This window comes from Bombina bombina, chromosome 10 (assembly GCF_027579735.1).
Source record: "Bombina bombina isolate aBomBom1 chromosome 10, aBomBom1.pri, whole genome shotgun sequence".
Taxonomy (NCBI): Eukaryota; Metazoa; Chordata; class Amphibia; order Anura; family Bombinatoridae; genus Bombina; species Bombina bombina.
This window is the reverse complement of record NC_069508.1, coordinates 86,098,496-86,114,026: the sequence shown is the minus strand read 5'-3', so window position 1 is coordinate 86,114,026 and position 15,531 is coordinate 86,098,496. Positions and strand designations below refer to the sequence as shown.

At 41.4% G+C, this 15,531-nt stretch overlaps 2 protein-coding genes across 5 annotated transcripts in view; one reads left to right on the top strand and one right to left on the bottom strand.

Annotated features, from left to right (window-relative positions):
• Positions 1-15,531, top strand: part of PIGC (phosphatidylinositol glycan anchor biosynthesis class C) — a 212,078-nt gene that overhangs the window by 148,134 nt on the left and 48,413 nt on the right. For 3 of the 4 annotated variants that reach the window (XM_053693234.1, XM_053693230.1, XM_053693231.1), the window contains exon 3: positions 4,051-4,185. The exons of the other annotated variant lie outside the window; for it this stretch is intronic. The gene's annotated coding sequence lies outside the window, so the exon portion shown is untranslated. The remainder of the gene's footprint in view (positions 1-4,050; positions 4,186-15,531) is intronic. 4 annotated transcript variants of the gene reach the window in all.
• Positions 1-15,531, bottom strand: part of LOC128640725 (uncharacterized) — a 131,577-nt gene that overhangs the window by 106,377 nt on the left and 9,669 nt on the right. The window contains exons 2-3 of the mRNA XM_053693154.1: positions 12,449-12,543; positions 4,026-4,149 (exon numbers count right to left, since the gene is read on the bottom strand). Of these exons, the coding sequence (XP_053549129.1) occupies positions 4,026-4,149; positions 12,449-12,543 (219 nt within the window). The remainder of the gene's footprint in view (positions 1-4,025; positions 4,150-12,448; positions 12,544-15,531) is intronic.

Sequence of the window (15,531 nt, the reverse complement as noted above, 5' to 3'; positions counted from 1 at the left end):
TTTGTTGAAAAGCAGGGACATTAAAGGGATACTAAACCCAAATTTTTTTTCTTTCACGATTCAGATAGAGCATGCAATTTTATGCTTTTTAATTTACTCTTATTATCAAATTTTCTTCGTTCTCTTGCTATCTATATTTAAAAAACAGGAATTAAAGCTTAGGAGCCGGCCCATTTTTGGTTCAGAACCTGGGTTATGCTTGATTATTGGTGGCTTAATGTAGGCACCAATAAGCAAGTGCTATCCAGGGTGCTGAACCTAAAGTGGGCCGGCTCCTAAGCTTTACATTCCTGCTTTTTAAATATAGATAGCAAGAGAACAAAGAAAAAATTATAATAGGAGTAAATTAGAAAGTTGCTTAAAAGTGCTTGCTCTATCTGAATCATGAAAGAAACAATTTGGGTTTAGTATCCCTTTAATTTCAGGAGTATGCACGTGTCTGGAGCACTAAATGGCAGCAGTTTTACAAGCATGTTATAATTAGCAAGAGAACTAGATGGCAGCACTATTTCTTGCCATTTAGTGCTCCAGACAGTTACTCTTCAACAATAATTACCATGGGAAAAAAGCAAATTTGATAACAAAATTAAATTAGTAAAAAAAAAATCTTCATTAATGGAAAGAGTCCACAGCTGCATTCGTTACTTTTAGGAAAATAAGAACCTAGCTACCAGGAGTAGGCAAATACACGCGAGCCAAAGGCTTAAATACTCCTCCCACTCCCCCAGTCATTCTTTACCTTTCGTCCCAGGAGGTTGGCAGAGAATTGTCAGAAGTTTCCGATAGTCTCTTATGGAGGGTAGTACTCTTCGGCATGGGTTTGGAGTTTTAAGTAGTCCTGTCAGCCTCTCAGGGAGAGCATGGGTCAAAGTTAGAGTCCGGAGATGCAGGGAGAGTCTTTCTGCGAAACCATCACGACTCATATTAACAGCTCCTCAAGCAATCAGCATTGACGAGTTTCACTGCCTGCTTCTTCTCTCAAGTCCATGGCAGAGGCGATGCTACAATCTGTGACACTTGAAGGGCCGTGTTCCTGTTCCACAGCGTAGATTCCGGTAAGATCGTTTCATTTTACTTCTCATGAATGTATTGTATTACTGATGTTTTTCCCGAGAGGCTACCACCTTGTGGGACTAACTATAACGCAGGGTCTCACCTTTTGTATCTTGGAATCAAGGGTTAATATCTCCTTGGGGGGGGTTATAGAACAGGGGGGGTTTAATAATGTTTGTTTTGTTATTCGACCTGCTTATGTGTAGTGTTACTTTGGCTTGAGGCCTTGTGGAACATAACAGTCTTGGTAGTGACGCGGTCTTTACGGTAGGGCACGCTTTTTTTGACTGTACGGCCTACCTTGTGACCTGGCGTGGTCACATTTTTGCCTCTCTAGTTCTGCATTCCTGGCAGTGTGGCGACGGAAAGATTCTGGCCCGCTGGTGTCTGGTGCTAGGAGGTGGTGAGTGCCCCAGCCATTGGGGCTATTCTACTGACTCGATCTTCGGGTGACTTTGTCCCTGACGTTTTCCTCTTGGTTATGGAAGTGTGGGTATTGTAGTCTGTTGGACTTAGAATCTTCTAGGTTCTGGCATGCCCTATTACTCTTTGGAGTTGACTTCTGTACGGGGTGCTCTCTTCCCCTTGGGTTGGGTTTTCTTGTGTCTTCAACCTGTTCTACGGGCTGGTCTTCCTTCCTGTTATAGTCTGTTTTTTTTCTTAGACGGGTATGGTGTTCCCTGGGGTATTTGTCTACACAATTTTGGGGCTCAGGCTTTCTTTTAGGAGATTTTTATATTCCTATGTCTGGTCTGGAAGCCCTTATTCTCCAGGGGACGTTGACTATTCTTATGGTCTGGCTAGTTGTGCTACTAGCAGCTGCACCAGGAGCTCTGTGTGCTTGGGTTCCTTGCGGCCTGCCTTTTTCTTGAGGGTATGTGCTTTCCTTTTGGAGAGTTCCTCTTTCATGTTCATCAGGGGCGCCTGGATGATTTTTCTGTGGCTCTAATTACGGCTTGGCCCTGTGAGCTTGTGCGCCGTCCTTGTCTGTTCCCTTTCCTTGAGGTGGGTTGTATTTCTTCCTTAGAGGTGAGGTTTCCTTTCTCTGGAAGATGTTGCCCTGTCCTGTGTGCAGGAGGGTGGAACAGGTTGTCCTGTCAAGAGGGTGATTCTCTTTCTGGGATTGTTCTGTTCTGTCTGTCTTTGCAGTTTTATTCTGGTCCGTATAGTTCTGCTTATCTTTATAGGTTCTCCTTTGGAGTGCCGTTGTTGGTGCTATGTGGAGTCCGCCATAGAGTGTCGGGCTAGATCATGAGACTTCGGTCTTTTCTACCTATCTCTATCAGGATCTTCCTTGGAAGTATCTGTTTGTAGGTGCTTTTGGAAGGCTTCCAAGCTCTGTTGGGGTGTCTGGGGTCATCCTATCCACCCTTTTTTTCTATGGAGGCTGGTGGTTGGGACCTTTTCTGCTCCCCTGTTTTTTTTATCCTGTTGCTTGGGCTGGCTCAGTGTGGACTAGGTTCTGAGATGAGTGGTGTTTCCTCGGTTTGTGGAAGTCCGGAGAGCCTTTTTTGAGGTTCTGGGCTCCTTGTTGCCCGGCTACGTGTGTTGGCCTTGCAGCTTTAGATATCCTGAGTGTACCCACTAGTTGGTGGATGTTACTCTATCTTCAGCTTCCTTTTACTTGCCTGCAAGTGTTTCCTTTGTTTTTAGTCGTCTTGGTATGATTGCTGCGTTTGGTACTCTGAGGCTGCTTCTCTGGGGTTATCGCACATGTTAGTTGGAATATGTTGATATTCTGAGTTCCTGGTGACTTGGGACTATGGTTTCAGTCGTTTGTTCAAGGCAATTGCTCTGATTTTTCCGAGAAGTTTGCTTCTTTGTTCTGTTTCCCTATTCAACCTTGTGGGCAGTGCTGTTGGGGTCTGGGTGTTGCCTTTCCCTTGTTTCGGGACACCTTGGGGTCCCTTGGAGCGTGGTTCACTTTTTGGGTTTCCATTTTTATTTGGATTTATTGCACCCTGTTTAAGGTTTTCTGGGATTCCTTGTTAATCCTCCATAGCCTCTCCTTTTTGGGAGTTTTCAGTTGTCTCCCTTTCTATGAAGCGGTGTTTGGTTGAGGTTCATCCTTTGGGCGATGGTATCTCTGGAGGAGTGTTGGCTCAGTTGCATCTGTTTTGCGGGCTCTAGTTCGGCTTGTGGACTATCTGTGGGTCAGTGTCCTTGGGGGCCGTGTTTTCTTTTTCAAATGTTTTCTGACTTCGGACGAAGCTGGATTTTTTTTCTGGGGTTGTGGTTTCAGTTTTGGTGCCCTCAGAATGGGCTGTCTCTTGTACCCTCCCATTTTAGCATTCAGTGTCCACTATAGCTTGGGTATTGTTTTCCCAAAAGTAATTAATGCAACTGTGGATTCTTTCCATTAATGAAGAAAAACATAAATTATGCTTACTCTTTTCAGATGGAAAGAGTCCACAGCTCCCCGCCCATGTTTTTTTGGGGGGCGACTGTAATTTTTGGTTCTTCTGGCACCTTTTCACCCTGATATTTCTTCTACTGTCCCTTGCTCCTCGGCGGAATGACTGGGGGATGAGGGGAGTGGGAGGAGAGTAGTATTTAAGCCTTTGGCTGGGGTGTCTTTGCCTCCTCCTGGTGGCCAGGTTCTTATTTTCCCAAAAGTAATGAATGCAGCTGTGGACTCTTTCCATCTGAAGAAAAGAAAATGATCAGGTGAGCATAATTTTATGGGTTTTTTTAAATCGAATGCTCAGTCTGAATTTCAAAATACAATTTTGGGCTTTCATATCCCTTTAATAATTGTAGGTAGCATGCAACATTCTTTTTCCTTACTGGTACATGGTACTGGTTTATCTTTCTTTCAGCTGTACTTACCTAAAATGCACTGTATTTAAAAAAAAAATACTTATTTCCTAAACTATATGTTGTATATTTTAAAAGAATTTGTGATATTAAATACAAACTGAATATGAATATTTGGGGTATATAACATTTAAAAAAAAAATGTCCTTCCTTACATGTTCTGCTTTGCTTTGCTTGAAGATTGACTTTGCCATCAGTGTGAGTTCCTGGCTTGAGATACAACTAGCACATTCTGATCCCTGGGAACTGCAATCCAGAGCTTGGAGCGGAGGGTGTAGTCTACGGGGAACAAACATACAGCAGGTCATGAGAAAGGTAACTTTATTGAGGGTATCAGATATACATATGAGAACTTGCAGCTTTCTATGGAATAAAATAAAGTAATTCATTTCTTTTATGATTAACATACTGTGATAATTATTTCAAATTTCACAGGGTTAAAGGGACATTGTACACTAGATTTCTCTTGCAAGGTGTATCCAGTCCACGGATTCATCCTTTACTTGTGGGATATTCTCATTCCCTACAGGAAGTGGCAAAGAGAGCACACAGCAGAGCTGTCCATATAGCTCCCCCTCTAGCTCCACCCCCCCAGTCATTCTCTTTGCCGGCTCTAAGCACTAGGGTCTCTCTACGGGAGGGTAAAGTGAATGTGGTGTTAGAATTGTAGTTTTTATTATCTTCAATCAAAAGTTTGTTATTTTAAATGGTACCGGTTTGTACTATTTACTCTCTAGCAGAAAAGTGATGAAGATTTCTGCTGAGAGGAAAATGATTTTAGCATGTTGTAACTAAAATCCACTGCTGTTCCCACACAGGACTGAGGAGTACCAGAAAACTTCAGTTGGGGGGAACGGTTTGCAGGGTAATCTGCAATGAGGTATGTTCAGTCATTTATTTGTAGACAAGACTGAGATAATGCTAGAAGAGACTGACAATATCCCCATGAGGGGAGGGTAAGCTATGTTCACAGACTTAGTAAGGAATTGAATGCTTACATAACAGGGCTAATTATGCTGGTTGACACTGATAAGGCAATCAATTGTTTATTTAAGAAAAATATTGTTTGCAGACACTTTGAAAGTCCTTTTGGGGTTCTTTCTGGGGTTATTACCCACATGGCTGTTATTTATTCACTTAAGAGTGATTTACTAGGCCTCACAGCTCCGGAGTAGAGTGGGAGGGGCCTAATTTTGCGCCTCAGATGCGCAGTTAGAATTGCAGAGAAGTTCATGCTGCTTCACATGGAGGGTCCTGCTGCTGTTTGAGGGCATTATAGAAGCTATATTCCGCCAAATCTGATCCCTAAGGGCAGGTAGGGCCACAGCAAGGCTGTGGCAAGGTGCTGTACTATTTTTTAACCGGGTGTTGGCTTTAGGCTGCTCCGGTTTGGGCATTAAGGGGTTAATCGTTTTGAAACTTGTGGTGCAATCCTATTAAGGCTTTAGGTACACACTGTGAAAATTTCAGGAGAATTGCTGCATTTTTCACTGTTTTGTAAAATTATGTGCTCTTTTTATCTCTTAAAGGCACAGTACCGTTTTTTCAAATTGTGTTTTTTATTTGATTAAAGTGATTTCCAAGCCTGTTTGTGTATACTACTAGTCTGTTAAACATGTCTGACACCAAGGAAAATCCTTGTTCAATGTGTTTGGAAACCATGGTGGAACCCCCTCTCAGAATGTGTCCCACTTGTACTGATATGTCTATACACTTTAAAGATCATATTGTTGCACTTAAGAATGTGGCCCAAGATGATTCTCAGACTGAAGGTAACGAGGGTAGCCCGTCTGCCTCTCCCCAAGTGTCACAACCAGTTACGCCCCCGCGCAAGCGACGCCTAGTACCTCTAGTGCGTCTAACCCTTTTACATTACAAGACTTAGCGGCAGTCATAGATAATTCTCTTACAGCCTTCTTATCTAAACTGCCCGTGTTTCCCACAAAGCGTGATAGCTCTGTTTTAAGAACAGATTATGAGCATTTTGACGCTTTGGTAGCCGTATCCGATATACCCTTGCAACGCTCTGAAGTGGGAGCGAGGGATTTGATGTCTGAGGGAGAAGTCTCTGATTCAGGAAGGGTTCCTCCTCAGACAGATTCAGATACATTGGCTTTTAAATTTAAACTAGAACACCTCCGCATTTTGCTTAGGAAGGTATTAGCTACTCTGGATGACTGCGACCCTTTGGTGATCCCAGAGAAATTGTGTAAAATGGACAAGTACCTAGAGGTCCCTGTTTACACGGATACGTTTCCGGTCCCTAAGAGGATTGCGGATATCGTTACTAGGGAGTGGGATAGACCAGGTGTTCCCTTTGTTCCCCCTCCTGTGTTTAAGAAAATGTTCCCCATACCTGACCCTGTGCGGGACTCGTGGCAGACGGTCCCTAAGGTGGAGGGGGCTGTTTCTACACTTGCTAAATGCACAACCATACCAATTGAAGACAGTTGTGCTTTTAAAGACCCTATGGATAAGAAGTTAGAGGGTTTACTTAAGAAAATTTTTGTTCAACAAGGTTGGGGGGCAGACTCTCTCTCTTCGCTCAGGCCTGGGCAAGAGATGTACACGATCCTTGGGCATTAGTGATTGTAGCCCAGGGAAACCTTCTAGAATTCAAGGACTCTCCTCCAAGGGGAAGGTTCCACATTTCTCGTCTGTCTACAGATCAGACAAAGAAAGAGGCGTTTTTACGCTGTGTAGAAGATCTATATACAATGGGAGTGATCCACCCAGTTCCAATTGCAGAACAAGGACTTGGGTTTTACTCAAACCTGTTTGTGGTTCCCAAAAAAGAAGGAACTTTCAGACCAATCCTGGATCTCAAAATTCTAAACAAATTCCTCAGAGTCCCATCATTCAAGATGGAGACCATTCGGACAATCTTACCAATGATCCAGGAGGGTCAATATATGACTACCGTGGATCTAAAGGATGCGTATCTGCACATTCCTATCCACAAAGATCATCACCACTTTCTCAGGTTCGCTTTTCTGGACAAGCATTATCAGTTTGTGGCTCTTCCTTTCGGATTGGCCACTGCTCCCAGAATTTTCACAAAGTTGCTAGGGTCCCTCCTGGCGGTTCTAAGACTGCGGGGCATAGCAGTGGCGCCTTACCTAGACGACATCTTAATTCAGGCGTTGACTTTCCAAAGAACCAAGTCTCACACGGAGATCGTATTGGCCTTTCTGAGGTCTCACGGGTGGAAGGTGAACGTCAAAAAGAGTTCTCTCTCCCCCTCACAAGAGTTCCATTCCTAGGAACCCTGATAGACTCGGTAGAAGGTCAGAAAGTTAAAACTGTTAACTACTTGCCGAGCTCTTCATTCCATTCCTCGGCCATCTGTAGCTCAGTGCATGGAGACAATCGGACTAATGGTAGCGGCAATGGACATAGTCCCTTTTGCTCGGATACACCTCAGACCACTGCAACTATGCATGCTCAAACAGTGGAATGGGGATTATGCAGATTTGTCTCCTCAAATTCAGTTGGACCAGGAGACCAGAGATTCTCTTCTCTGGTGGTTGTCTCAGGCTCACCTGTCTCAGGGAATATGTTTCCGCAGGCCAGAGTGGGTCATTGTAACGACCGACGCCAGTCTGTTAGGCTGGGGTGCGGTCTGGGACTCCCTGAAAGCTCAGGGCTTATGGTCTTGGGAAGAAACTCTTCTCCCGATAAACATTCTGGAACTGAGGGCGATATTAAACGCTCTTCAGGCATGGCCTCAACTAGCTGCGGCTAAATTCATCAGATTTCAGTCGGACAACATCACGACTGTAGCTTACGTCAATCATCAGGGGGGAACAAAGAGTTCCCTAGCGATGACGGAAGTAACCAAAATAATCAGGTGGGCGAAGGATCACTCCTGCCATCTCTCAGCAATTCACATCCCAGGAGTAGACAACTGGGAGACGGATTTTCGAAGTCGTCAGACTTTTCACCCGGGGGAGTGGGAACTCCACCCGGAGGTATTTGCCCAGCTGACTCAGCTATGGGGCACTCCAGAGTTGGATCTGATGGCGTCCCGTCAGAACACCAAACTTCCTCTCTACGGGTCCAGGTCCCGGGATCCCAAGGCGGTATTGATAGATGCTCTAGCAGCGCCTTGGTCCTTCAATCTGGCTTATGTTTTTCCACCGTTTCCTCTCCTTCCACGTCTGGTTGCCAGAATCAAGCAGGAGAAGGCTTTGGTGATTCTGATAGCGCCTGCATGGCCACGCAGGACTTGGTATGCAGACCTAGTGGACATGTCATCTGTCCCACCATGGACATTGCCCATGAGGCAGGATCTTCTGATACAGGGTCCGTTCAAGCATCCAAATTTAGTTTCTCTATGTCTGACTGCTTGGAGATTGAATGCTTAATTCTATCAAAGCGTGGGTTCTCTGAGTCAGTTATAGATACTCTGATTCAGGCTAGAAAGCCTGTCACCAGGAAAATCTACCATAAGATATGGCGGAAATATCTTTGTTGGTGTGAATCCAAGGGTTACTCATGGAGTAAGATTAGGATTCCCAGGATATTGTCCTTTCTCCAAGAAGGATTGGAGAAAGGATTGTCAGCTAGTTCCTTAAAAGGACAAATATCTGCTTTATCTATCCTGTTACACAAGCGTCTGGCAGAGGTGCCAGACGTTCAAGCGTTTGCTCAGGCTTTAGTCAGAATCAAGCCTGTGTATAAACCTGTGGCTCCGCCATGGAGTTTGAATCTAGTTCTTTCAGTTCTTCAAGGGGTTCCGTTTGAACCTTTACATTCCATAGACATTAAGTTATCTTGGAAAGTTTTGTTTTTGATAGCTATCTCTTCTGCTCGAAGAGTTTCAGAATTATCTGCCTTACAGTGTGATTCACCTTACCTGGTGTTCCACGCAGATAAGGTAGTTTTGCGTACCAAGCCTGGTTTTCTTCCTAAAGTTGTTTCTAACAAGAATATTAACCAGGAAATAGTTGTTCCTTCTCTGTGTCCTAATCCATCTTGAAGAAGGAACGTCTATTACATAATCTTGATGTAGTTCGTGCTTTAAAGTTCTATTTACAAGCAACTAAGGATTTCAGACAAACATCTTCCTTGTTTGTTATCTATTCTGGTAAGAGGAGAGGTCAGAAAGCGACTGCTACCTCTCTTTCCTTTTGGCTGAAAAGCATCATCCGTTTGGCCTATGAGACTGCTGGCCAGCAGCCTCCTGAAAGAATTACTGCTCATTCTACCAGAGCAGTGGCTTCCACATGGGCTTTCAAAAATTAGGCTTCTGTTGAACAGATTTGTAAGGCAGCGACTTGGTCTTCACTGCATACTTTTGCCAAATTTTACAAATTCGATACTTTTGCTTCTTCAGAGGCTATTTTTGGGAGAAAGGTTTTGCAAGCAGTGGTGCCTTCCGTTTAAGGTACCTGTCTTGTTCCCTTCCTTCATCCGTGTCCTAAAGCTTTGGTATTGGTATCCCACAAGTAAAGGATGAATCCGTGGACTGGATACACCTTGCAAGAGAAAACAGAATTTATGCTTACCTGATAAATCACTTTCTCTTGCGGTGTATCCAGTCCACGGCCCGCCCTGGCATTTAAGTCAGGTAAAAATTTTTTGTTTAAACTACAGTCACCACTGCACCCTATGGTTTCTCCTTTTTCTTCCTAACCTTTGGTCGAATGACTGGGGGGTGGAGCTAGAGGGGGAGCTATATGGACAGCTCTGCTGTGTGTTCTCTTTGCCACTTCCTGTAGGGAATGAGAATATCCCACAAGTAAAGGATGAATCCGTGGACTGGATACACCGCAAGAGAAAGTAATTTATCAGGTAAGCATAAATTCTGTTTTTTCTGTGCATACATTTTTTGGAGATGATTCATTTATATAGCCCATCTGGTAGTGTATTTGTAACAATGTATAGTTTTGCTTATTTTTTAATAACATTGTGCTGATTTTCAGACTCCCAACCAATCCCCACAGTGTCAGATGTATACATGCGTTTATAGTCTCCTGCTGGCTCCTGTTTGTGTAATCTCTTTTCAAATGCAGGGAAGGGGGGGCGGGTTTTCTCTTTCTTGTTTTTCTTTTAGCCCTTTCGCTGTCCCAGTCAACCTCATCAACAGTGGGAGCTTCTAAGTAAGTTTTTAAAAGGTTTTATACTGGATTTTTAGACCAGCATCTGTGTGTATTACATGCAATTATATGAAAATTGGTGTGCACTGTCCCTTTAATTGAAAATCAAGATATTTTTCTTGAGATAAAATTGATACTTATAGTGAGCTGAATAAAGGCCATGGACATCCAAAAGGGGTGGAAGAGAGGTCAAATGCCCTCTACCTCATAAGTAATGCTGCTTCTTATATGCAAACATAAGCACCTACTACAGTCACTGTTTTGATGCCATAAGCCACCATTTTTATAGTAGTCTGTGGCAACAAGCAACGTTCCTGCTGCACATGTTGCTACTGATATTTTATTCAGGGAGGTTTATTTATTTTATTAATATCCCTTGAAAAACATTCTGTGGATCTCCATGATGAAGACATTTTTAAAAAGTGCATTTCAACTTTTTTTTCTTGGAGGTTTAGAGAACATTGGGCTTCTTCCAAGCTATTGAGCCACTATGAATAAAATGGTGTCTTTTCCACAGAATCTTTTATTTTATTTAGGTTTCTTTTAAAATGCAATGAAAAGCTAAATTGTCAAATGGGGGTAAAAATGAACCAATAAGGCAGTATGATATGAATTCTAACTCCTAACTGTTCATGTTGGGATTTTGCCCAAGGACCTTACATTCTAGGGTGGTATTATAAGGGACTGCCCATAGAGATTACAGTTTAGATGTAACTCTGACCCTTTCATTTATTTAGCTAGCTATTTATTTTAGGTCTGTTGGCTTTTAGCACTTAGTATTGTGTTTAGGGAAGTACTGTATCAAGAAATCTGTGTTTGGGGTTTTTATATATATTGCAGCAATATATAGACGTGCATATGTGTATAGGTAACATAGTAGATGAAAAATAAAAAATATATTGATTGTGTGCACTCTACTTTAGTTATAAACAGGACAAATTCTGTGCTAGCAGTCATAAAATAGTCATCAATTAATTTATGAGAGAAGTCACAGCTAAAAATAATAGCTGTGAAAATGAATGACAAGGCAGCACTCAAAATGCATAAATAAGGATCCGGTATGGAGCGTACATAGCCCTGAAGATGGTTTGAGTGGTAATTGTATAGGCTGTGTTTGGATCATACACTGGAACTGTTTACCGCGATTGTGATGAGGCTGCTTGTTTTGCAATTTGGGTTGGTTTTCCAATCAGTAACCCTGGAACTGTTTCTTTGCAACATTCTCATAATACGGAGCGTGTGATTCACACTAAGTGCTCTGTTTGTGGACATTTGGTAACTGTTTCTATAATTAAGCAAATGTTGCATAAACTATATCTTTCACATTAATGTTTGTAGCAAGCAGAAAGTTTTGTTACAATATGGCATTCATATGTTATAACAGTAATTATACGGTTATGTGATAGGTATTATTTGCTAACCAGGCCTGGTTTATTTATTTCACTCCTTTTAACAGCACAATTGGTTTTTGGGGTATACTGATGTTTCTGACATATGTAGGTTTAGCAAATAAACCACTTGTTATTTATGCATTTTGAGTGCTGCCTTGTCATTCATTTTCACAGCTATTATTTTTAGCTGTGACTTCTCTCATAAATTAATTGATAACATAGTAGATGAGGTTGAAAAAAAGATCGAAGTCCATTGAGTTCAACCTATGCAAATCTAATATACTTACAAAAAAAGCTCCAGTTGAGCGTAAATTAATCCCACTAAAAGGTGACCAATTTAATACAAGCAATCATATCCATGAATTCTGTTTCTATCCAGAAATGTATGCAAACAATTTTTAAATTTATCTAGGGTATTAGCATTCACTACCTCCTTTGGTAATGAGTTCCACAATTTTATTGCTCTTAAAGTGAAAAAAGGTTTCCGTTGCAGGAGATTAAATCTCCTTTCCTCCAACCTTAATTTGTGAACTCTTATCACAAACAATTTTCTTGAAATACACAGAGCTTCTGCCATCTCTGTATATGGGCATTGAATATATTTATATAAAGCAATCATGCCATCTCTTAAGCGCCTTTTTTCTAGAGAAAACAGACCCAGTTTGGCTAACCTCTCATAGCTTAAATTCTCGATTCCCCTTATTATTTACCCTTATGTGTTTGTACGTATGTGTTTGTATGTATGCAGGTGTTTTGCAAGTCCCTGTGAACTTTTACTTTAGAAATGCCATAAAGATGCAGCAGCATTTTGAGTGCCCAGGGCAGCCCCTAACCTAAATATGCAACTGCTGGCATGTATTACTCATTCTTGCTGTATATGCATTATATTAGAGCCCTTATGCAGTGTACAAGGAAGTCTTTTTTCACAAGGGGATACTGATGAATATACAGTAACAGTATATGCCTATGCAAAGAGTGTCATTCTTGTATGAGATTTTGCTGAAGATATAAAGCATAAATTAATGTATAATATATATTTATAATTTATTTGTTATCTTTTTATGTCATATGAAATAAGGGACTTACCTTTTCACTTTGTGGAAAGGTGTTGAGCAACTTCTGGTGGCTTGTTGTAATCTGTTGTCAAATCTAGGGATCCTGTCAATTGTCTGAATAGCCACCTGCAGAAAGAATGTTAAATAGTGATGAATGTTAAGAGGTTTTATCTTGACCTATCTTAAAGTATACTCACAGTTTTTATAACATTATGGTAATATTGTAGGGTCATTTATAATGCAAAGAATGAGTCCCCGCTTAATCTGAGGCCAGATTAGATTAAACTCAAAAGTTAAAACTTTACCACTCTCAGATGTGTCTAGCAACTTTAAAAGGGGAGTTCCTCTACAATCTTCCCAGAGAATAATGAATAGAAACAAAAAAGATGCGCTACGAAGCAGCAGCACATCAACCAGTAGGATACAAAATAGAAATTTAATAAATCAAAAAGGAATCAATCAAAATAACAATCCTAAAAACCACCGGTGGTATTCAATAAAAATGAGTTAAAATGATAGTATGAGATGCATCTAAAAGTACATAATAATACAAGATAATTACATAGAAGCGGTCGACTCTCTTTTAACTGTCCCGGTATAAGCATAAATATGCTTCTTAGCAGTACTGCTATATGGTGAGCAGAAATTATCCTCAATACTAAAACTTCAGTTTGCTACTTTCATACGAATGTTCCGTTTTGTGTAAAAAAAAAAAAAAAAAAAACCCAAAAAAACCCTGGTTTGTTCAATGTACGGGAACAGGTGAATTTTACTTACCTTTACTGTGGCTACACTTTCGTCCTTATTGAAGTCCTTTAGGGGCTATGGGCAATCTTACCGCAATGTATGCAGGGCCGTCTTTAATATTGACTGGACCCTGGGCAAAAATTTTCTTGCCCCCCCCCATGCAATTTCGCTCTCCACCCCAACATCCCAAAAAACAACTAAATCAATTTTTTTTTTTATTATTAGCCCAGCAGTGGATCCACTGCTGGGCTAATCATTTAAAAAAAAAAAAATACATTGCAATATGTGAAACTGGACCTAAGCAGAACTAATAAGTAAATAAATATATAAATTCCTCCACTGTGGATTAATTTAATATTCTTTTGAATGTGATTATAGTGTGAGGTTAGCTGGTTAAAGAGATTTAGGGCAGCCAACAGGAGCAAAGCAAGGTAAAGACTGAGGAGGAAAACAACTAAATCAATTTTTTTTTTTTATTATTAGCCCAGCAGTGGATCCACTGCTGGGCTAATCATTTAAAAAAAAAAAATACATTGCAATATGTGAAACTGGACCTAAGCAGAACTAATAAGTAAATAAATATATAAATTCCTCCACTGTGGATTAATTTAATATTCTTTTGAATGTGATTATAGTGTGAGGTTAGCTGGTTAAAGAGATTTAGGGCAGCCAACAGGAGCAAAGCAAGGTAAAGACTGAGGAGGAAGCATGGAGGTGCAGACAAAAATAAGTTTACTGACTGGAACAGCAGAACTACTATGGGAATCTGTAAAATCTGAGACAGAGAGAAAACAAAAACTATAAAAATAAAACTTACATTAATCTGTGAAGTATCAGCATGACACTATACATCAGCTGCACATGTCACTTCTTTGCTAGGAACAAGTTCCCTCTCACCCTGCACTAGACAATGCTGCATGGGGAGTGGTGTGTGTGCACTCACTTATTCTTCCCACTGACACCTTTCTACAAAGCACTGTTCCCCTAACAAACTTCAGTTAGTTGATCTTAGGGCCACAGCAGAAAGAGCAGGGCTAAGGGGACCAGCAGACAGGATGCTGTCTGTCCAAGGCTGCATGGATACAGTGTGGGATAAGTCACACAGCCTCAAGACTGAAGAGAGCAGTGTATGCAGCTGCAAAGATGCTCAAATCCTCACGTCCTTGCCGCTCCAGCTTTCTGCTGCATGCGCCTACAGTCAGCCCTACCCAGAAACAATCCCCACCACCAGAGCAGTGACCTGGTAAGGTAACAGTGGTAACCCCAGTAGGACCTTTTCTGATGCAGTGGGAATGGCTGGATACCAAGTTAACGCTTTGCATTCAGTGCTGCACAGTGCACATCTAAAACAGCACATGGCAATAGCTTGGCATGTCACATGACACTGGCACGGTCTGGCACAGTTTAAAAAAAAAATATATATATATATATATATATAAACAGAGTACTTTTGACTGTGACAGTATTAGGATTGAATGTATGTGTTCCCCATGTCACATCAGCAGTCTGGTATGAACCATAAAAAAAAAAAAATTTTTTTTTTTTTTTTTTTTTTTTAGGACTCTTGGGCCCCTCAACAGAAACTGGGCCCTGGGCAGCTGCCCCTTTTGCCCTGTGTTAAAGACGGTCCTGAATGTATGATATTCCCTGCGGCTACCTTCTACCTCCGGTGAGTTTTCCAGTGACTCGCAGACTCAGCTGTTGAGGCATCTCCTCCACTCATCACACTTCCGGGTTTGGTAGTCATGTGCATGAGGTAAGCCAATCTGGAAGCTCCTTCAGCTGCAGAAATCCTTACGGCAATCAGCTGTTCGGGGTATTGCACCTTCTTGTTCACAGAGCGCTCTGTTATCAAGGAATAGGAGCCGTGTAGGTTGAAGGAGCTTCCCGATTGGCTTACCTCGTACTGCTAAGAAGCATATTTATGCTTATACCGGGACAGTTAAAAGAGAGTTTATTCTGACTGCTTCTATGTAAAACTCACTGGAGGTAGAAGGTAGCCTCATGGAATATCATACATTGCGGTAAGATTGCCCAAAGCCCCTAAAGGACTTCAATAAGGACAAAGGTGTAGCCACAGTAAAGGTAAGTAAAATACACCTGTTCCCGTACAATTTTTATTTTAAAACAAAACGGAACATTCATATGAAAGTGGCACACAGCAGTTTTAGTATTAAGGAACATTAATGCTCACCATATATCGTTACTGCTAAGCATATTTATGCTTATCCCGTTACAGTTAAAATAGAGTTTATTCTGACCGCTTCTATATAATTATCTTGCATTATTATGTACTTTTAGATGCATCTTGTGTACTATTATTTTAACTCATTTTTATTGAATACTACCGGTGGTCTTTTTGGATTG